Source organism: Procambarus clarkii, chromosome 3 (genome assembly GCF_040958095.1).
Source record: "Procambarus clarkii isolate CNS0578487 chromosome 3, FALCON_Pclarkii_2.0, whole genome shotgun sequence".
NCBI classification, from domain to species: Eukaryota; Metazoa; Arthropoda; class Malacostraca; order Decapoda; family Cambaridae; genus Procambarus; species Procambarus clarkii.
This window is the reverse complement of record NC_091152.1, coordinates 27697927-27721176: the sequence shown is the minus strand read 5'-3', so window position 1 is coordinate 27721176 and position 23250 is coordinate 27697927. Positions and strand designations below refer to the sequence as shown.

Genomic DNA, 23250 nt, shown 5'->3' with positions numbered 1-23250 from the left:
AAAAAACGAAGAGGAAGCCGGCGACGCAGCAACCGACGCAAGGCCCCCGGGGGTCGAACCCCAGCGATCACAAGAGGCGGATGGGGCGGAGGGGACGTCCCCGAAAGACACTAAACAGCCGACAAAGCCAAACCTGACCCGGAAGGTAGATCATCACAAAGTTTAGGCTCGCACACAGACCCTCAAGCAACCGCCGGTTGACCCGGGAACCCTCCAAAAAACGACAAAGGGGGGACCGTAGGTGATGCAGAGAAGCCGGAGGGAGAGACAAGGAAGCAGTCCGAGAGTCCCACAGAAGTCCCAGCCAAGTCCAAACTTGGGAGGGGACCAGATGGGGCTTCCTCCAGTTCACCAAGAACCCGAACCTGGCCAGCTGGGAAAGAACTAAATTCCTGGCGAGCAGACAAGCGGACCGGCTGGGAGCCCATACCAGCCAGGTGTCGAGGTAGGCCAGCACCCAAACACCAGAAAGACACAGAAGGGCCACCACGACCCATGTCAGGCATGTGAAAATGCGAGGAGCCAGGTTCAACCTGAACGGGAGACAACGAAAGCAGTAACGCTGATGCCCTACTACAAAACCGAGTCAGGCCCTAAACCCCAGATGAATCAGGATGTGCCAATACGCATCCCGGAGATCCAGACACACCCTCGAAGCGCCCGGCTCCATCAGAAGCCAGACTAGGGACAGCATAGTCATCCGAAAGGAGGGGGCAATAAACCCAGGGGTTCAGATGGGACAAGTCCAGAATGAACCGCAGGTCTGCACAGTCCCGTTACGGGATTGGGAACAGATGGGAAACCCATCTGAGAGACGACGTCGTTTCAATCATGCCAAACAAACCCACTCCAAGGTGACTTGACAGAGCGTAGGAGAAGAGGCCTGCCCCGCCAGCCCCGAGTCCCTAAAGGAGGAGCCACCCAACGCCACCACAGGCCATCGGAAATGACCTGAAAAAAGCACAAATCGTGAGACCAGGCATGAGCGAACAGAGCAAGCCTCCCCCCTATCGCCCCATCAATGGGACGAACCGCGAAAGGGCCGGCACTCTTTACGAGAACTCGAGCTTCGCACAGAGCGAACACCGCACCGACCAGACGAAGACGGTTCCAAAGGCGACGCCAGCTCCAAAACTGGCACCAGTGGCCTACCCCAATGAGCGGATCCCACCTGCAGCTACTGTGCCACTGCAGAGTTGGCAAACAGCAAGGGACAGAAGGGCGAAGACATTCTAAGAGCCAGGGCTCAGGCAGATTCCATGGAGGGATCAAGCACCGCCTATCGACAGGCAAGCCGGGAGGCATAAAACAACGACACCGCATCCCGCAGGATCGGCGCAAACAGATTCAACAAGGCAGACAACGAGCGAGCAGCAGGGCCCAAGGCACCGGACCCAGGAACGGCCCCGAGCGCCTCCACATCCATCTCAAGCCAGTCTGCAGGCAGGTCCAGGAGGGAAAAGAAATGCAAGGCTGAAGCCAGGAGGCCACCACCACGAAAGTCCTCAGCAACATGTAGAACCGAAAGGAAGGGAACCTGCACATGTAGCAGCACAGCGCCAACATCCCGAGGAAGGGCAGGGGCAAATAAGCACACATTGAGTTGCTCAAACTCGCCCCACAGGAAAACTTTGACCATCATCAATGCCTCACGCCACTCAAGCGTGCGGAAACGACAGAAGGACCCCTCCAAACCAAAAACCAGGACAACTCCGGAACCTAATATCAGATCCAGTAGGGAAATGAAGACAGATCCATAATAAAGGCGTAATCCAGGTTGTGCAGGAGGTAAGCTGCAATGGACTCCCGCACCACACGAGGTTGGATGCGGGAAGCCAAAAACCTCTGGAAAGACCGGACCGAAACACCCGAAGGACACAACCAAACCCGGGGAGGGCAAACACCAAATCCAATTCATACACAGGAGGGGGGGAGGAGAAAACCCACCCCTTGTAACAGTAAGCCCCACTCAAAGGGCAGAAAAACCCAAGCAGGGTCTAACGGGGCCCAAGGCCCCCCAAGTCAGCCCTACCCCGGAATCCTTCACATCAGAACCCAGGGCCGAATCATCTCCCAAAGCCTCGGCCTCAAAAGAAAAGGCCGGCACAGCCATAAAAGCCAGACAGAAGGGGGCTCACTGGTCAGACCCAGACGCTTCGTCAGGGACTAATGCCTCCGTCACCACACCAGAAGGGGCACCCCCCGAGACTACCAGAGTCTCAAGACCATCTAAACCCTGCCCTGACTCCGAAACCCTCAGACGTTTCGGGGCCGGAAGCAGGGGAAGGACCACATCGAACCTCAGCAGGGAAAGGACGAGCAGCGCAGACAGAGCCAAGGCTGAAGCGACCAACACCCCCAAGTCTGGGTCCCTATAAGCGAAACCAGGCGGCCTCAGGGCTTCTGGTGCATCAACGACCTAGAGCGTTGCAACAACATAAGCCTAACAAACAATGCTTGCACTGCCTGTACCCGAATAATGTCATCAGTAGATTGGGTAAACTGAGTGATCAGCAAGCACACAACTCACAGTACTCTGGTTCAAAAGTGTCACTGACCCAACAGGCAGCGTGACTGAGGCAACAGTGAGTCACACTGAGACAAGGGGACAGAGCAACCTTCGAGCAACCCGTGGGATTTCCCGGGGTCCTGAGTAAGTAAATAAATTTTATTCAGGAAAGTATATACACAGTTGATTTACAAACAATGTTAGATTTATAGATAGAGCTAGTACATACAATACCAAAAGCCACTAAAGCCATACACACAGCATTTTGGGGCAAGGTGTGGGGAGGGGAAGGGGGGGGGAACAACAGACTGAAACTTAATAGTAATTGAGATAAGGTATAAATTGTGTTGAAAAAAGGAATAAAAAATAAAAAAAAGAATACAAAATAAAAAAAAGGGGGGGGGGGGGGAACATGGCAGAAATAAGCAATTGTACAAGTTAGTGAACAAACAGCATTATTTATAAAAAAAAAAAAAAAATTAGCAAGACATGGGTTGACATTTAGGGGGTAAGGTAGGTTACATGGAGTTAATTAGGTAGTACTTTGTTTTACTCTTAAAGTGGTTGAGGGAGGTACAGCCTTTGACATGATTGGGGAGGTCATTCCACATTCTGGGTCCTTTGGATTGTAGAGCATTTCTAGTTTGGTTAAGTCGCACTCTTGGAATATCAAATAGGTATTTGTTTCTGGTGTGATGCCCATGAGTTCTGTTACAACCTTCTAGGAAGCTTTGAAGTTCAGGATTGACAATGCAGTTCAGAGTTTTAAATATATAGAGTACACATGAGAGGATGTGCAGTGACTAACATATTCAAAGATTTGAGACGGAACTCACGTTCAGGGAAGCCCAGGCAGGGCACTGCTAACCGGCGCCCAAGACTATCAAACAACTTTCTAAGAACTGAACCCCCAGGACGTGTACACTCACGGGGACCAAGCAGGGGGCACCACCTGAATAGATAAAAGTACTCAGTACACAGTGACAATAACCACGGCAGACTTCCCACACCAGGCAGGCAAACAAAAAGAAAAAGAAAACCCCCGCAAGAGGACAGCATACCCAGGCAGAACAGAGCCGGCCGCTATGAGTGGTGAAAACAAGATGCACAGTACCCTGCGTCCCTTACCAGTGCAAACTGCCTCCTTCCCTATGGCGAACACCCAAGCACACAAAGGGCGGCCTAAAACCGAGCAGTGAACGGCCCAGCAGAGGCAGATTTCAAGGAACTTGTGGAAGGTGGCCCCAAGCCCTAAGGGCAGTACTTACCAGGCACCTAGGGAAGGGAACCCTAGGCGAATGCAGCCCGAGTACTGAAGAAATACTCCTGGCTCACGCACCACCGAAAAGACAGCCACCACACGCAAGGCACACAAACCAAGTCTGGAGCCAGAGCACACGACCTCTACCTAGCACATCAGCCTCAGAACTGAGGTGTGGTGACAGTTTTGGCCTCCACCACCTTTCTCACCAAACTTGTTCCAACCGTCTTCCACTCTGTTTGCGAAAGTAAATTTTCTTATATTTCTTCAACATTTGTGTTTAGTTAGTTTAAATCTATGACCTTTTGTTCCTGAAGTCCCAGGTCTCGGGAAATCTTCCCTATCAATTCCTGTTACTATTTTGTACATAGTGATCATATCACCTCTTTCTTCTATCTTCTAGTTATGGCATATTTAATGCCTTTAACCTCTCCTTGTAGCTCTTGTCCTTCAGTTCTTGGAGCCACTTAGTGGCATGTCTTTGCACCCTTTCCAGTTTGTTGACGTGCTTCTTTAGATATGGGCACCATACAACTGCTGCATATTCCAGCTTTGGTCTGACAAAAGTCGTGAACAATGCCTTTAGTATTTTGCCATTCATATATTTAACACTTTCCGGTCCCTGGCGGGCACTCTCCAGCTTACCTCAAGTTGTGCTGAGCATTTCCCGTGAGTGCGCGGTCAGACTCAAATATGTATACTCTTCCGTTTTCTAACCTCAATTTTCATTTACGGCGTTCATTTTGGCATCTTTTTGTACGCAATAGAATTCCATACAGGGATATATATACATATGAAGGTCAAAAGCCCACCGTGCCACCCTCATCAAACTCATAACTCTGCCGAAGGTTACCCACAAGCGCACAACCCCATCAAAATGTGTCTACTCTTCTTACCTCAATTGCTCGTGCTTCCTCATTAATTTTGGTATCAATTTGTTTGCAAGATTTCCCTACAGGAGTACAGTGGTACCTCGCATAACGATTGCCCCAAAAGACGAACATTTTGGGTAACGAACGGCCCGATCGGCATCAAATCGTCCCGTATGACGAACGCTGGTTTGAGTAACGTCAACACCACACGGTGGGGTCGCGCTGCTTCTTGCACATTCTTAGACGCCTCCGACGATGCACATAAATTATGTTGTTCTTGTTTAAAGATGCTAATGATGCTGGGATATAAAAGGGTGACTGCTGAGATGTTGCAAAGCATTGACGTTTTTGCAGGAAAAAATAAATGAAATGTCTGATATACAACAAATGTCAAAAAGGTTCGTTCGGTGTTCGGCAGGTAGGCTGCTCCATTATAACAATCTTTCTTTGTTTCAAATGTGTTCCATTTGTTTTGTAATTTTCATTTACGTCTCAATAATGGAGAAGCCTACCTTACATACACTGAATAAACCATTATGACATTTTCCTTTCTTCAAATGTGTTCAATATTTATTTTTCATTTGTCTTATAGCAAAAGGTTCGTTCGGTGGTCGGCAGGTAGGCTGCTCCATGTTTCTTACATACAAAAAACGTAAATAATAAAAAAAATGAAGAATTTTGAAAACCAGTACAAATGTCAAAAAGGTTCATTCGGTGGTCTACAGGTCGGCTACTCCATGTTTCTTAAATAAACAAAAAACGAAAAATAAAAGAACTGTTGAAACAATTTGAAAAATGGACAAATGCCATAAAGGTTCGTCAGTGTTTGTCGGGTAGGCTGCTCCATTATTGAGACGTAAGTGACAAATACAAAACAAATGGAACACATTTGAAACAAAGAAAGATTGTCATAATGGAGCAGCCTACCCGACAAACACTGAACGAACCTTTTGTTATAACGAATATGAAAGACAAGGGCTGCTGGCTGGGTTAGTACTGCGTGAGCAACCATTTGTAGCACACGTGCCTCTGGCTCTCAAACACCTGTCCCACACAGTGTTGAAAGACTGCGCTTAATCGGTGCAATTCAGACCCTATTGTTTGAAGAACAAGGGGTCATAACATTGGTGAAGCTAGGCGCAATAAGGGCTTAACACAACGGTCGGATGCCAGTGATGCAGCACCTATGAGGATGATACAGCGAGCGTATCCAGTTGTAGCTCTGAGCCCCACCCTTGCCATCTCCAATTTATATAGATGATACATAGATGAATCGTTTTCTGCGTTCAATGATGATGCATCTGATACAAGTAGCATAGATGAACAGTGTTAGCGGCTTCCATGGTGGTGTTGTTCATTGATATTTTCAAGAATACCTGAATCTCTTCCTGACTGATGGACACTCTTTGAGGCTAGCTGAATCTCTTCCTGACTGATGGACACTCTTTGAGGCTAGCTGAATCTCTTCCTGTGTGGGACCTTACAAAGCGATCTTTTCAAGACTACCTTACAAACTGAGCTTTTCCTATAATCATTTCAATACTACCTTATGCTTTACAAGCTTGGCTACATACCACCTACAAGTACTAAAGCCAAGGGTGCACACGAGAGCGTTATTTGCAAGCACACAGAACGATGAAACAGGAAACGAAAATCTATCTGTAGCTGGTGCAAGGAGAGCAAAGTCACGCTGTGTACCATGGACTACTTCGTTGACTATTACACACCTCCAAAGTACTGAGTGTGTAATACAGTGTTACTGTGTAAATAGTATGTGAAACTGTACATAGTATTTTTAGTGAATTTTTACCACGTAATATTGTGACAATAAACATTTATTGTGGACACATTACTGACACATGTATCACAGTTTCATGGAAAATTATGAACATTCTACTGTATACATATTGTAAAGGTCACAAATATGCATCATATACGATAAAAGAAACAAATAAAACCGCATTGGAAATGCATAGAAAAAATATTTGAAAATATATTTGTGGCAACATGCAGTGCTTGAATGGCCTGCGCGACCGTGTCTGGGAGCTTCACACACGGGCGACCAGGCCCTGATGACGTCACAGCGCACCTTGTCCATGCCCTCACACCCAAAGTAAGTGGAATTTGGTAATTACTTTTACATAGACATGTTCAGGGACGGTAATTTATCATTTTGCAAAGAAAAATGATATTTTGGGGAACATTTGATGTCATGCACACTGGGGAATTTCACAATAAACACAGTGCATCACACTGGTTACATGGGGCACACTTGTTTTGTATGACGTCCGTTTCACATGACGAACATGGAACGGATTAAATTCGTTATGCGAGGTACCACTGTATATGCATCAGGAGTATATACAGGAGTATATGAGGTCAAACTCCCCCCCCCATCCCTTCCCCCCACAACAAAGCCGAAATTCAGCCAAGCGTTACCCGTGAATGAGCACCCACTGGCACACATGCAACGCCTACTCACAAACGTGAATACTCTTTTCAGTTTGATAACATCAATTTTCGTGTTACGTCATTCATTTGCTATCAAATCTTTCACAATAGAATTCCCTACAAGGGTATATGCATACAATATCAAAAAGCCCGGCATGCAACCCGCACCAAACACAAAAATCAGCTGAGAGTTCCCCGTAAGCATGCAAGAGCACTAAAATGGTACGCTATTCTCAGTTTTCTCATTGATTTTCAAGTTACAATGCTCATTTTGGTATCAAATTGTTCACAATAGAATTCTCAAAAGGGATATATGCATACAAGGTAAAAAATGCCAGCGTGAAACCCGCAGCAAACGTGAAAATTGGACGAGCATTACCCGTGAGCTAGCACCTATCCACACACCAACACCAGCACTAAAATGTGTACCCTCTCTTCAGTTTTCTGATGTCGATTTTTGTATTACACCGTTCATTTGGTATCAAATTGTTTAATAGAATCCTCTAAAGGAATATATGCATACAAGGTCAAAAAGCCTGGTGTTGCAACCCGCAGCAAACACGAAATTCGGACGAGCGTTACCCGTGAGCAAGCAACCAGCCTCACACCATCACTAAAATGTGTATACTCAACAGACACCTAGGCTGTCTTCCCTAAACTGAACTTTAGGACGACTGCTAAGAGCAATTAGTTATGCCAGGCCATAACTAAAATGGGGCAGCCTCGGGGCTCCAGGGTCAGCAACCAACCTATCGCACTGCAGCAATCTAAAACAAGCGTGCAACACCCAAGCTGCCTGCACTCGAAGTGTCATCAGTGGACTGGGTGTAGAGTCACAAACAAGGAACAAAATTAGCAAGACTCAGGGTCAAAGGTGTCACCGACTCAGCAGGCAGCATGACCGAGGCAGGAACCGCGAAAGTCACCTGGAGACAAGGGAACCGAGCAACCCTCAAACTCGCTCAAGGCGAGGGGGGGGGGGGGGCTCAGGGGTCACATCCATCAAACCCATGCACCCCCCCCCACGGGGATTCCCAGGGTCCTGAGATGGAACTCAAGCTCAGGGAAGGCCCAGGCAGGGGTAGTGCTAACTGGCACCCAATAGCACCAACAAACTGCTAAAGCTGCACCCCCAGGACATGTACACTCATGGGGGCCTAGCTGGGGGCCACCCAAGACACAATAGGGCGAGACCAACCAAAAGGCTGATCCCCCACTAGGCAAAAAAACAAAAACAAAAAAAGAAAAACCCCATAAGAGGGCAATGTACCCAGGCGGAACAGAGCTGGCCACTGAGAGGTGACAACTAGCTGCACAGTACTCTGCACCCCAACCAGTACAAAACTACCCCTACCCAAAGGCAAACAACGGTGCACAAAACACCCCGGCACACTAAGGGCGGTCAATTACCGAGCAGCAAAAGATCAAGCAGAGTGAGATCCCAAGGTGACTTGCGGAAGGTGACCCCAAGGGCAGTACTTACAAGGCACCTAGGGAAGGGGACCCTAGGCGCATGCAGCCCGAGTACTTGTGAAATTAGTCCTGGCTGGCCACCACCAAGGAACAGCACCACACCACAAGGCACAGAGCTGGAGGACAAAAATAGGAGCCAGAGTCACACAACCGTTGCCAAGCACATCAGCCTAAGAACTGAAGGGTGGACAGCCGGTGTGAGAGTCTGGGGCTCCCCCTTTCCCCTCCCGAGGAAGGGAGAGGGGGGGGGGGGTTGCACAGACAAGCGGTGCGGTAACATTATGCTAGTTTGCTAGTTTTCATTTGGGGAGTTCTGTACTCTAGTTCAGATTTCTGTAGCAATATTTTAACTAAAATAGGGGTTTATTTTCGGGGTGCTTACCTTTCTGGGTGTCTGACCCAGTTGATGGCAGACACAGAATGTTTCCAACTACACGGGGGTTTCTATAGGCCATTACTCCTTGTGCCTCTCTGAGGGGCCCAGCTTCTGGCTTGTGGTCCCAGGCAGGCCTAGAACTCCATTCACATTGACTGATGCCAAAATCTAATATATCCATATAAGCCTGGATAACTCCGGGGAGCCGAAGGGGCTTCCCCTAGAAAAATGTTCAGTTTTTGTCACCTAAGCTCCATGTGGAACCCAGTAGCAACTTTTCAGATTAGATGGTAAATTCAAATAAACATCTCACCTTGTAATGTGCCTTTCCTTTGTCATGACTCATAAAGTGGTAGTAAGACTTCAGCTCCACAAAACCACATAACTGAAAATAGTATTTTACCAATGACAATTAAATATTGTGAACTACAAATTACTTCACTAACCAAAAGTATCTATGCACTCATTAGTACAATTAATGTTACAATATTAAACATTAACACATTTTATTTTCATCAATGAACAATTGTATGAACTCTGTAAATGTTGCAATAATTCACCGATTTCTGCTGCATCATAACACACAAATGGTTGCAAGAGGAGTCACCTATCTGGTTATAATGGCGATTTAATAATCAAAGTACCTTAATGAGCATAACAGGTTCCCAGATAGGCTTCCATGTTATGTTAATAAAGGTACTGCGGTTATACCCAGCTAATCAAATTGTAAACATTACACAAAAACAAAAATCTTCTTTAAAGTCAATGTGCTTATGAATCCATGTATGTATTCACCTAGTTGTGCTTGCATGGGTTGAGCTCTGGCTCTTTCGGTGCGCTTCTCAACTGTCAATCAACTTTTTTTTTTCCACACACACACAAACACACACACACACAGACACGCGCGCGCCCATATCTTAAGAAGCACATCAACAAACTGGAAAAGGTGCAAAGACTTGCTACTAAGTGGCTCCCAGAACTGAAGGGTAAGAGCTACGAGGAGAGGTTATAGGCATTAAATACTGTATGCCAAAACTGGAACACAGAAGAAAAAGAGGTGATATGATCACTACATACAAAATAGTAACAGGAATTGATAAAATCGATAGGGAAGATTTCCCGAGACCTGGAACTTCAAGAACAACACGTCATAGATTTAAACTAGCTCACACACACTCACACACACACACTCACACACACACTCTCACACACACACACACACTCACACACACACACACACACACACACACACACACACACACACACACACACACACACACACACACACACACACACACACACACACACTCACACACACCTCATAGACCTGTATCATTGACGAGTGTAATAGTGAAAGTATTGGAAAAACTAATCAAAACTAAATGGGTAGAACACCTGGAGAGAAATGATATAATATCAGACAGACAGTATGGTTTTCGATCTGGAAGATCCTGTGTATCGAATTTACTCAGTTTCTATGATCGAGCCACAGAGATAGTACAGGAAAGAGATGGTTGGGTTGACTGCATCTATCTGGACCTAAAAAAGGCTTTCGACAGAGTTCCACATCTAAGAGGTTGTTCTGGAAACTGGAAAATATTGGAGGGGTGACAGGTAAGCTATCATGGATGAAAAATTTTCTGACTGATAGAAAAATGAGGGCAGTAATCAGAGGCAATGTATCGGAATGGAGAAATGTCACAAGTGGAGTACCACAGGGTTCAGTTCTTGCACCAGTGATGTTTATTGTGTACATAAATGATCTACCAGTTGGTATACAGAATTATATGAACATGTTTGCTGATGATGCTAAGATAATAGGAAGGATAAGAAATTTAGATGATTGTCATGCCCTTCAAGAAGACCTGGACAAAATAAGTATATGGAGCACCACCTGGCAAATGGAATTTAATGTTAATAAATGTCATGTTATGGAATGTGGAATAGGAGAACATAGACCCCATACAACCTATATATTATGTGAGAAATCTTTAAAGAATTCTGATAAAGAAAGATCTAGGGGTGGTTCTAGATAGAAAACTATCACCTGAGGACCACATAAAGAATATTGTGCAAGGAGCCTATGCGATGCTTTCTAACTTCAGAATTGCATTTAAATACATGGATGGCGATATACTAAAGATATTGTTCATGACTTTTGTTAGGCCAAAGCTAGAATATGCAGCTGTTTGGTGCCCATATCTTAAGAAGCACATCAACAAACTGGAAAAGGTGCAAAGACATGCTATGAAGTGGCTCCCAGAACTGAAGGGCAAGAGCTACGAGGAGAGGTTGGAAGCATTAAACATGCCAAAACTAGAAGACAGAAGAAAAAGAGGTGATATGATCACTACATACAAAATAGTAACGGGAATTGATAAAATCGACAGGGAAGATTTCCTGAGACCTGGCACTTCAAGAACAAAGAGGTCATAGATTTAAACTAGCTAAACACAGATGCCGAAGAAATATAAGAAAATTCACCTTCGCAAATAGAGTGGTAGATGGTTGGAACAAGTTAAGTGAGAAGGTGGTGGAGGCCAAGACCGTCAGTAGTTTCAAAGCGTTATATGACAAAGAGTGCTGGGAAGACGGGACATCACGAGCGTAGCTCTCATCCTGTAACTATACTTAGGTAATTACACTTAGGTAATTACACTTAGGTAATTACACACACACACACACACACACACACACACACACACACACACACACACACACACACACACACACACACACACACACACACACACGTATGTATGAGTATGGAGTATGAGTGTATGAGCTGGAGGAGGCAGGAGTCACACTGCAGCAAGCTCCTGGAAATATTGAATTACCTAAGTATTGGGAACAGGTTGAGGGCTACAGTGGTGTCCCAGGTTACATAAAGGTTCAGGGAAGAGTAAAAGCAAATAAAATACAATAAACAAGTAAAAGTGAGTGAAAATAGCTGAGTGGAAAAGTTTGTTTTGGTCTAGAACAAAATCAAAGATGGCCGCTGCCACCACCCCCACTGAGAATGTACACACACCAACAGATGATGGTTTCAAAGGATTCTCACCACAAGATATATGGAAAGGAGGTGTTCTTGGCAGGATAGAGATAATTGAGGATATGCAAAAGAAGTATGAAGAAAAAGTGCTTAAATTGGAAGAGGGCAATGGAGCTCTTTGGAGTGAGCTTTGCACTCTAAAAGGGAGTATGCTTCAACAAGGTAAGATTATTACTGCATTAACAGACAAGGTAACAAATCAGGAGGAGCAAATCAAGGAACTAGTGAAAGAAAATGAGGCATGGAAAGTGAAGTGTGGTGACTTTGAAGAAATAAACAAGAAAATAGACTCATATGGTGAACAACTCCAAGCAAGCCTAAGGGCTAACATAGAGTTAGGTAAGGATCTCCAACTGGAAACTTCACTGACAACTCACATAGAGGAGGTGAATAAAGAACTAGAAAAGTATAAAGAAGAAATAAAAGCGACATATGCTGAAGTTGTAAAAGAGAAAGAGACTATCAAAGAAGTGTGTTCGGTAGTTAAAACCAGAAATGACCAACAAGAAGCAGAAATTAGGCAAGCAATTAGGAAAGAACTGGTTACCAACAGTAAACTGGTACAAAACACTGCAGATAGAACTAAGTCCATAATCATTTTTGGATGTTTAGAGAAGGAAATTTCATCCAGGGTGGACCGAGCGGCAGAAGAGATGAAAATCAGAGAAAATAGTAGGTTTAGGAGAAGGCTCAAAGGAAAATGTCAGTGATTTTAGAAGAATAGGAAAATATGAGAAAGAAAAGAACCGCCCCTTAAGGGTGACGTTTAATGGAGTGAAAAACATGATGGAAGTGCTAAGAAATGCCAGGAAACTGCAGAGTGATGAGGTTGGCAAATTTTGGTCAATAAGACAAGACCTCTCCAAGGAAGACAGAGAAAAGCTGAAAATGAACCTAATTGAGGCAAAACGTCTAAATGGGGATAGAAATGAAGAAGACAGAAATTCTTTTTTTTACAAAGTGACAGGGACTGGAAAGCTTGTGAAATGGTACATAAAAACAAAGCAACAAGATCAGTAGTGGAAGGGGGAGTAAAGAGCAAAGGAAAAGGGAACATGTTCCTGAAAATTGTATATACCAACATAGATGGAGTGAGGTCAAAAACTTTGGAGTTGCAAGATATAATCCAGCTTAGGGTCCCAGATATTGTTGCATTATCAGAGACGAAACTTGAAGGAAATATAATAAATGAAGTCATATTCCCAAGAGGCTACTCAGTTTGGAGACGTGACAGGCAAACTAGGAAGGGAGGAGGAGTGGCTGTACTGGTGAAAAAACACCTGAAGGTAAAAGAGTTAATATTTGAAAATCCTCGAGCTATTGACATAATGGCATTGCAGGTCTGGAATCAGGATGATAAGCTGATAATTGTAAATACCTACAGCCCACCAGCAAGCAACACATGGGCAAAGGAAGAACTGGATGACAAACGAGAGGGCCTCATAATGGTCATGAGAGATATTATTGTACAAGCAGATAAAGATAAATCACGACTGTTGATACTGGGGGACTTCAACTTTAGAGCAATAGACTGGGAGGCCTATGAAGCAAGAACGGAGGACTTTTGGACATGCAGATTTGTGAACCTCATTCTGGAGACATTCTTGTATCAACACATAAAGCAAGCCACAAGAATGAGGGAAGGAGATATACCGTCAGTACTGGATCTAGTATTCACCAGGAAAGAAGAAGAGATTTTTGACATCCAGTACCTTCCTCCCTTGGGAAAGAGTGATCACGTCCTGTTAGACATTAAATATGCTTTAAGATATCATCTAGAAGAAAATGGGGACATGGAAACAGTTGATAAACTCGATTTAAGGAGAGGCAACTATGGGGAACTTCGAAATTTTTTTAATGAGTGTAATTGGACAGAATTGTTGCTAGGCAGGGAAGTAAATTAAATGTATGCCAAATTTTTAAAACTATACGAGGAAGGCACACAAACATTCATACCAAAACAGAGATGCAGGGCCAGAAAACAGGATTGGTTCGACAGAAATTGTGAGAGGGCAAGAGACCAAAAGACACAAAAATGGAATCAGTATAGGAAGAGGCCAAACCCCCAAACATACCAGCGATACAAAGATGCGAGAAACAACTATACAGCAGTAAGGAGAGAGGCAGAAAGAAATTTTGAAAAAGGGATAGCAGATAAATGTAAAACAGAACCGGGCCTATTCTACAAATTCATAAACAACAAATTGCAGGTAAAGGATAATATCCAGAGGTTGAAAATGGGAAACAGATTCACGGAAAATGAAAAGGAAATGTGTGAAACATTAAATGAAAAGTTCCAAAGTGTGTTCGTACAAAATGAAATCTTCAGAGAACCAGATACAATAAGAATTCCAGAGAACAACATAGAGCACATAGAGGTGACTAGAGACGAAGTGGAAAAAATGCTCAAGGAGCTCGGTAAGAACAAAGCAGCTGGCCCAGATGGCGTTTCACCATGGGTTCTGAGAGAATGTGCATCTGAGCTCAGCATTCCACTTCACCTGATCTTTCAGGCATCCCTGTGTACAGGAATCGTAGCAGACGTGTGGAAACAGGCTAACATAGTTCCAATCTACAAAAGTGGCAGCAGGGAAGACCCCCTCAATTATAGACCTGTATCATTGACAAGTGTAATAGTGAAAGTATTGGAAAAACTAATCAAAACTAAATGGGTAGAACACCTGGAGAGAAATGATATAATATCAGACAGACAGTATGGTTTTCGATCTGGAAGATCCTGTGTATCGAATTTACTCAGCTTCTATGATCGAGCCACAGAGATATTACAGGAAAGAGATGGTTGGGTTGACTGCATCTATCTGGACCTAAAAAAGGCTTTCGACAGAGTTCCACATAAGAGGTTGTTCTGGAAACTGGAAAATATTGGAGGGGTGACAGGTAAGCTTCTAACATGGATGATAAATTTTCTGACTGATAGAAAAATGAGGGCAGTAATCAGAGGCAATGTATCGGAATGGAGAAATGTCACAAGTGGAGTACCACAGGGTTCAGTTCTTGCACCAGTGATGTTTACTGTCTACATAAATGATCTACCAGTTGGTATACAGAATTATATGAACATGTTTGCTGATGATGCTATGATAATAGGAAGGATCAGAAATTTAGATGACTGTCATGCCCTTCAAGAAGACCTGGACAAAATAAGTATATGGAGCACCACTTGGCAAATGGAATTTAATGTTAATAAATGTCATGTTATGGAATGTGGAATAGGAGAACATAGACCCCACACAACCTATATATTATGTGAGAAATCTTTAAAGAATTCTGATAAAGAAAGAGATCTAGGAGTGGTTCTAGATCACCCGAGGACCACATAAAGAATATTGTGCAAGGAGCCTATGCGATGCTTTCTAACTTCAGAATTGCATTTAAATACATGGATGGCGAGATACTAAAGAAATTGTTCATGACTTTTGTTAGGCCAAAGCTAGAATATGCAGCTGTTTGGTGCCCATATCTTAAGAAGCACATCAACAAACTGGAAAAGGTGCAAAGACATGCTACTAAGTGGCTCCCAGAACCGAAGGGCAAGAGTTACGAGGAGAGGTTAGAAGCATTAAATATGCCAAAACTAGAAGACAGAAGAAAAAGAGGTGATATGATCACTACGTACAAAATAGTAACAGGAATTGATAAAATCGACAGGGAAGACTTCCTGAGACCTGGAACTTCTAGAACAAGAGGTCATAGATTTAAACTAGCTAAGCACAGATGCCGAAGAAATATAAGAAAATTCACCTTCGCAAATAGAGTGGTAGACGGTTGGAACAAGTTAAGTGAGAAGGTGGTGGAGGCCAAGACCGTCAGTAGTTTCAAAGCGTTATATGACAAAGAGTGCTGGGAAGACGGGACACCACGAGCGTAGCTCTCATCCTGTAACTACACTTAGGTAATTACACTTAGGTAATTACACACACACACATTTTCTGCATTTTCTTGGATTGTCGGAAAGCCTTTGACACAGTACCGCATAAGAGGCTGGTACATAAGCTGGAGAGACAGGCAGGTGTAGCTGGTAAGGTGCTCCAGTGGATAAGGGAGTATCTAAGCAATTGGAAGCAGAGAGTTACGGTGAGGGGTGAGACTTCTGATTGGCGTGAAGTCACCAGTGGAGTCCCACAGGGCTCTGTACTCGGTCCTATCTTGTTTCTGATATATGTAAATGATCTCCCAGAGCAGAGGGTATCGATTCATTTCTCTCAATGTTTGCGGACGATGCTAAAATTATGAGAAGGATTAAAACAGAAGAGGACTGTTTGAGGCTTCAAGAAGACCTAGACAAGCTGAAGGAATGGTCGAACAAATGGTTGTTAGAGTTTAACCCAACCAAATGTAATGTAATGAAGATAGGTGTAGGGAGCAGGAGGCCAGATACAAGGTATCATCTAGGAGAGGAAATTCTTCAGGAATCAGAGAAGGAAAAAGACTTGGGGGTTGATATCACGCCAGACCTGTCTCCTGCAGCACATATCAAGCGGATAACATCAGCGGCATATGCCAGGCTGGCCAACATACGAACGGCCTTCAGAAACTTGTGTAAAGAATCATTCAGAACTTTGTATACCACATATGCCAGGCCAATCCTGGAGTATGCAGCCCCAGCATGGAGTCCATATCTAGTCAAGGATAAGACTAAACTGGAAAAGGTTCAAAGGTTTGCCACCAGACTAGTACCCGAGCTGAGAGGTATGAGCTACGAGGAGAGACTACGGGAATTAAACCTCACTTCGCTGGAAGACAGAAGAGTTAGGGGGGACATGATCACCACATTCAAGATTCTGAAGGGAATTGATAGGGTAGATAAAGACAGTCTATTTAACACAAGGGGAACACGTACAAGGGGACACAGGTGGAAACTGAGTGCCCAAATGAGCCACAGAGATATTAGAAAGAACTTTTTTAGTGTCAGAGTGGTGGACAAATGGAATGCATTAGGAAGAGATGTGGTGGAGGCTGACTCCATACACAGTTTCAAGTGTAGATATGATAGAGCCCGATAGGCTCAGGAATCTGTACACCTGTTGATTGACGGTTGAGAGGCGGGACCAAAGAGCCAGAGCTCAACCCCCGCAAACACAACTAGGTGAGTACACACACACATATACATACACAATTCTTTTTTTACACAGGTGGGTAAAGGAATAGGCGAGTTCTGACTCATGTTAGAAAGCTTAGAGCTTTCTCTTACCACAACAAATCTCAAGTTTGGAACATGACCTGCCCATCAGTTTACAATCGGTCCCATGCTGTTTGAATATGGGCCAACAATTACAGATTGGTATTCAGTCATTTCGCCAGGGCATGAACAGAAAAAGTTGCCTGTAAAACGAAGGGCAAGAATGCTAGCACTATGGAAACCAGGGTTAAGTTTAAACACAAACAGCACAAACAAAAACAAGGCAAAAGGATGTTTATGAAGCATGAACATAAGGAGTACCTTACCAAACATATGACAATGAGTCTTGGTGTAGAGCAGTCCATATAAGATGCCTCGTACTCATACCCAGGTTCAGAATTGAACTCTTTATCTGAAAATGGATAGAAGTTTATACTATTGTTTTCATTTATATAAATACCATGTTTAAATAATGTGATGTAAGAAGTAGCACAAATCAAAATGTAGCTGGTAGCCTACTGCTACCTATGAATCTTGGGAACAAGTCTGCCAATATTGGTTATTCATGCATTTACCCCAAGGTACCAACTTACTAGCCATCCAGTAACACTACACCAGCATTGCTGGACGCTGACACACTAATGGTAAATTCAGGAGATTAATACACTGACACCTCGGCATTATGAATGCCCCTATTTACAAACTTTTCGGGTTACGAGCCCAATTTCTCTGAAAAATCTGAATCGGATTACGAGCTTTGCCTCGGTAAACGAAGTTTGTTGATACGCGTATGGCCAACTTAGCGCGCGGTGGCACGGCGATCGCGCCTCAGTTTACCAGTGCCTGCTGCCTATTGACGATCGCGCCTGAATTCTTTGAAAAGAATTATTTTTTTCGAAGTTTTGGTTATTTGAACATAAAAGTACAGCACTGTAGTTATTACTGAAAACACATGTAAGAATGACCATAGAGGAAAAACAAGACATCATTCGTAAACATGAAAATAGTACACGGGTTGTTGAACTAGCTAGGCAGTACAACAAATCTATGTCAATGATATGCACTGTACTTGGTAAGAAAAAGGACGTTATGAGTGGTGAAGTGGTAAAAGGCTTATCAACAATCATGAAACAAAGAACACAAACACTTGAGGATGTTGAGAAGTTGTTATTAATTTGGATACACAACAAGGACTTAGCAGGTGATAGCATTTCAGAGGCCATCATTTGTGAGAAAGCAAGGTAACTGCACAAGGCACGAAGAACTTTTAACCACTGTACTACGCCAACCGAGAAAACTCGGTCGGTGGGAAACGCCTTTTGAATATTTCATTCCCATTTGTGAGTGGTAAATTGTGTACGAAATGGAATTTTGGGACCTCCAGTGAGAGGCAGCCATCTTGAAAAAAATTCCCAGAATGCCTAATTCACTAGTCACTCTTCCAGAATGACAATCTCTTCTAGTGAGGGACCTTACAAAGCTATCTGTTCAAGACTACCTTATAAATTGATCTTTTCCTATAATCTTTTAAAGATTACCTTACACTTCACAAGCTTGGTTACACACCACCTACAGGAACTAAAGTCAAGGGTGCATGTGAGTGCATATATTTGCGAGCACACAGAATGAATAAAAGGTGTGGGGGGAGGGGGGGGGGAGTAGTTAACCCTTAAACTGCACAAAACGTTACATGATGTGCGACATTGATGGGGGTATAATTAAAAAAATATTTGAATTATGTAAAAATTACTCAAAAATGTTAACCAAATCTTCAACTTACAGGGGTACCTCGGTTTAAGAGTTTAATCCGTTCCTGGAGACGGCTCGTATTCCGAAAACTCGTATTCCAAAGCCAATTTCCCCATAAGAAATAATGGGAAATGAATTAATCCGTTCCCGACTACCCCAAAAACCCCACATCAAACTAAATTTTTATACCTAATTCATCTAAATAAACCTACAAAACTATGTTCAAGTTATTACTTACCCTTGCTGTTGAATGCTGTAGGCGTATGGAAGATGGTGAGGAGGGGGGAGGAGGAGAGGTGTTACTGTTTGGAAGGGGAGTCCCCTTCCATTATCACATCAGGCAGTGAGGACTTCACTGGTGAGCACACACTGGCACATTTTGCCTGCATACCACTAGGACTTGTTTGTCTTACTAAGAATCTGTCTAAAGACACTTGTTTTTCCCTACATTTTAACACTTGTCTGTAGTAAGACATCACATTGTCATTTAAAAGGTCAATGCAACGGCCTGCTACAGCTTTATCTGGGCGAGTTTTTTCAACAGAACTTTCCAGTTCTTCCCATACTTCACACATTTTCTTAATCAAGAAGGGACATCCTCTACTGCCTCTACTCACAGCTATTTTCTTAGGTTGAACCTTATCAATGGCCTTCTTGAGACCCATGGCAAGATATATAATAACTTTTATCTCTCTCTCTCTAGGTCGGCCTGAACGTGTATCAACAAACTCGCGTTCCGAGGTAACCCTCGCCTTCCGAGAACACATTTTCCGAGGAAATCCGGCTCGTATTCCGAAAAACTCGCATACAGGGACACTCGTGTTCCAAGGTACCACTGTATTGGCTTCAGCTTCGTGAAACTTTTATCAAAATATTTTCAGAAATTGATTTTAAGCGAATAAAAATAAAGTTTTGTTGATAAAGAGAAATCCTCTTTATGGATAATGCAAAAATAGAGAGATCCCAGCACCTGTCCGATACACAAAAGAAGAAGAATAGAAGAAAGAAGTGTCCACAAACTGGATCTACCGCTGGTGTCTGTATAGCATTGGCGAGTAATACATAATAACTCAAATAATAATGAGTAATTATGTTGTTATGCTCTATTTTGTTATATCTATAAATAAAAATGTAAATGTTCGTTTGTTCAAAATCGCTAATCTCCGAAAGTTCTTCACCGATTGCTTTGAAATTTTCACACAACGTTCCATTCGCATCCGAGCGGGTTTTTATATACTTATTTATTTATTTATTTATTTATTTATGCATATACAAGAATGTACATAAGGAATGTGAGGATACAATTATGGTAATTACAGTCTTGTAAAGCCACTAGCACGCGCAGCGTTTCGGGCAGGTCCTTAATCTAAGAAAATTTTAAGGAGGTAAATACTTGCAAAATTTATAGACAAAAAAATGATAACAGATTACATGGAATGAAAAAAAAAAAAAAGATGAGAGAAAATTATAGGTACAGTATATTAAAGCACATAGGTAGCTATGATTGGTTGCAATGACAGCTTAAAATGGTAGTTGACAACAAATTGGTAGGCACAATACAGCAGAAACAATATAAGATTGATTGCAATGACAGCTTGAATGGTAGTTGACAAAAATTGGTAGTCACAATACAGCATATGGCTAGCACATAAAAGAAGACAGCAATGAACACAATGATAAGGTTGTTTGATATTACATAAAAATTATGAGATTGGGTACCACTAGGTACAGAGCAAATTTAAAGCTCAGTGTAGGAAACTAAATAGATGAAGTTAGGTACTTTTTGGTTTTGCTTTTAAATAAGGCAAAAGTTTTACAGTTTTTCAATTCACTAGGGAGTGAGTTCCATAGACTAGGTCCCTTAATATACATACAATGTTGATATCACGTCTGTGACGGGAAAAAATCATGCGTTTTTTAAAAACTGTTTCACGTGAGGGAAATCTTCGAAACCGCTTTACCAATTGCTTTAAAATTTTGACAAAACGTTGCATTTGAATAGGTGCATGTTTTTATATGCCTACTATATACATGCCTCACCTGTGACAAGTAAAAATACGCTTATTTTGAAAAACACGCCATCTGTTGAACTTAAGAGCAACACATGGTGTAATCTCCGAAAGTTCTTCACCTTTCCTTGAAATTTTGACAACGTTCCATTCAAATATGCACCTATTTTTATATACCTACTACAGTGGCACCTCGACTTACGATTGCCCCTACTTACGATAATTTTGAGTTACGATGTAAATTTCATCAAAAAATGCGACTTGACATCCGATGGTGTCGTCGACTTATGATATTTGTTGGCATACGTTCGGGTCGACCGAGCATGTGGTTCCTGGTCACGCGGCCGACTTGCCTCAGTTTACTACAGCTGCCTGCTTAGTGATGATCGCGCCTATAAGAAATTTCTCTTTTGTGGTGATTTTTTGCATTTTGAACATTACTGTAATTATTATATATCATGCCATGAGTCCCAGGAAAGTCAGTGGTAAGGCTCAACATATGAGATCCAATGTAAGGATGACCATAGAGCAGAAACAAGAGATCATTCGTAAATATGAAGATGGTGTGCGGGTTGTTGGACTGGCTAGGCAGTACAAGAAATCTCAGTCAACGATATCCACCATACTGGCTAAGAAAAAGACATTATGGGTGTTAAAGTAATGTATCATTACAGACAAATGTTAAAACGAAGGGAAAAACAAATGTCTCTTGACAAATTTGTAGTGAGACAAACAAGCACTGAACCACAACCAGGTCCTGGTGGTATTCAGGCAAAACGTAGGAGAGAGAGTACCCCCAGAGAAAACATCACTGATGTTTTCATCAGGCAGTTTTGAGAAAACTGCCTGATGTGATAATGGAAGGGGACTTCCCTTCCAAACAGTAACAACTCTCCTCCCCTCATCACCATTTTCCATATGCCATCAAGAGCCCTCCATAAAGGTAAGATAAACTTAGATACTGTATTGTAGTTAGAAAAAACATTGTATTTAGTATAAAATGTATTTGTATGTTAATATTTTGGAGGGTGGGGGAATGGATTAATTCAAATCCCTTTATTTCTTATGAGAAAAATTGCTCTGACTTACGATATTTCGACTTACGATCCGTCTCTGGAAATGGATTAGCATCATAAGTCGAGGCCCCATTGTATATACAAGGTACATTCGGTTTATGAGATGATCTCGGTGGGTGGTGCACAACGCGCCTCGGGGCTCTCATTTATTTATTTATTTATTTATATATATACAAGAAAGTACATTGGGATTGTGAGGATACATAGCATAGTAATTACATTCTTCTAAAGCCACTAGTACACGCAGCGTTTCAGGCAGGTCCTTAATCTAAGAAAATTTTAAGTAGGTAAATATTAGCAAAATTTATAAAAATGATAACAGATACATAGCAAGAAAAAAATAAAAGATGAGAGAAAATTGTAGGTATTTTAAAGCACATAGGTAGCTCAGATTGATTGCAATGACAGCTTGAATGGTAGTTTTACAAAAATTAGTAGGCACAATACAGCATATGGCTAGCACATAAAAGAAGACAGCAATGAACACAATGATAGTGTTGTTTGGATTAAGTACATAAAGATTAAGAAAGTGGGTAACACTAGATACAGAGCAAATTTAAAGTTCAGTGTAGGAAACTACGAAGATGAAATTAGGTGCTTATTAGTTTTGTTTTTGAATGAGGCAAAAGTTTGACAGCTTTTCAATTCGCTAGGGAGTGAGTTCCATAGACTAGGTCCCTTTATTTGCATAGTGTGTTTACACAGATTAAGTTTGACCCTGGGGATATCAAAGAGATATTTATTTCTAGTGTGATGATAATGGGTCCTATTACATCTGTCCAGGGAGAGTTTCAGAGCAGGATTTGCATTTAAGAACAGGGTTTTGTAAATGTAGTTGACACAAGAGAATGTGTAGAGGGAGTTAATATTTAGCATGTTAAGGGATTTAAACAAGGGAGCCGAGTGTTGTCTGAAAGAAGAAATTATTATTATTCTGATGGCAGATTTTTGCTGGGTGATGGGCTTGAGGTGGTTTGCAGTGGTAGACCCCATGCACAGATACCATAATTTAGATAGGAATAGATTAGAGCATAATATAATGAGAGGATACTCATAGGTTTAGCGTACCATTCAAAACTCCCACGGCTACACGGGGTTCACATCAGCTTCCTCAGGGCTCTCCTAAACAGATGCCATTATTTTTTAAATTGTGGCCAACATTCCCAGGTGTGCGGGCCTCAGTACTGAGTGAGCAACCAAGGTTGGTGCATGCAGCATGAGCTAACAGCACTGCTGTTCAGCTTGTGACCACAGCATTGCCTAAAAATGTCAAAATATATGT

General features: G+C 42.7%; 1 protein-coding gene across 5 annotated transcripts in view; it reads right to left on the bottom strand.

Annotated features, from left to right (window-relative positions):
• LOC123760934 (uncharacterized) overlaps window positions 1-23250 on the bottom strand; it is a 357440-nt gene that overhangs the window by 261588 nt on the left and 72602 nt on the right. For 4 of the 5 annotated variants that reach the window (XR_011229455.1, XM_069330069.1, XM_069330061.1 and 1 more), the window contains exons 4-5: window positions 17461-17546; window positions 9256-9327 (exon numbers count right to left, since the gene is read on the bottom strand). Coding sequence is in view for 4 of the 5 variants with exons in the window: in XM_069330069.1 (XP_069186170.1) it covers window positions 9256-9327; window positions 17461-17546 (158 nt within the window). In the remaining variant the exon portion in view is untranslated. The remainder of the gene's footprint in view (window positions 1-9255; window positions 9328-17460; window positions 17547-23250) is intronic. The other variant, XM_069330073.1, reaches the window with a different exon arrangement.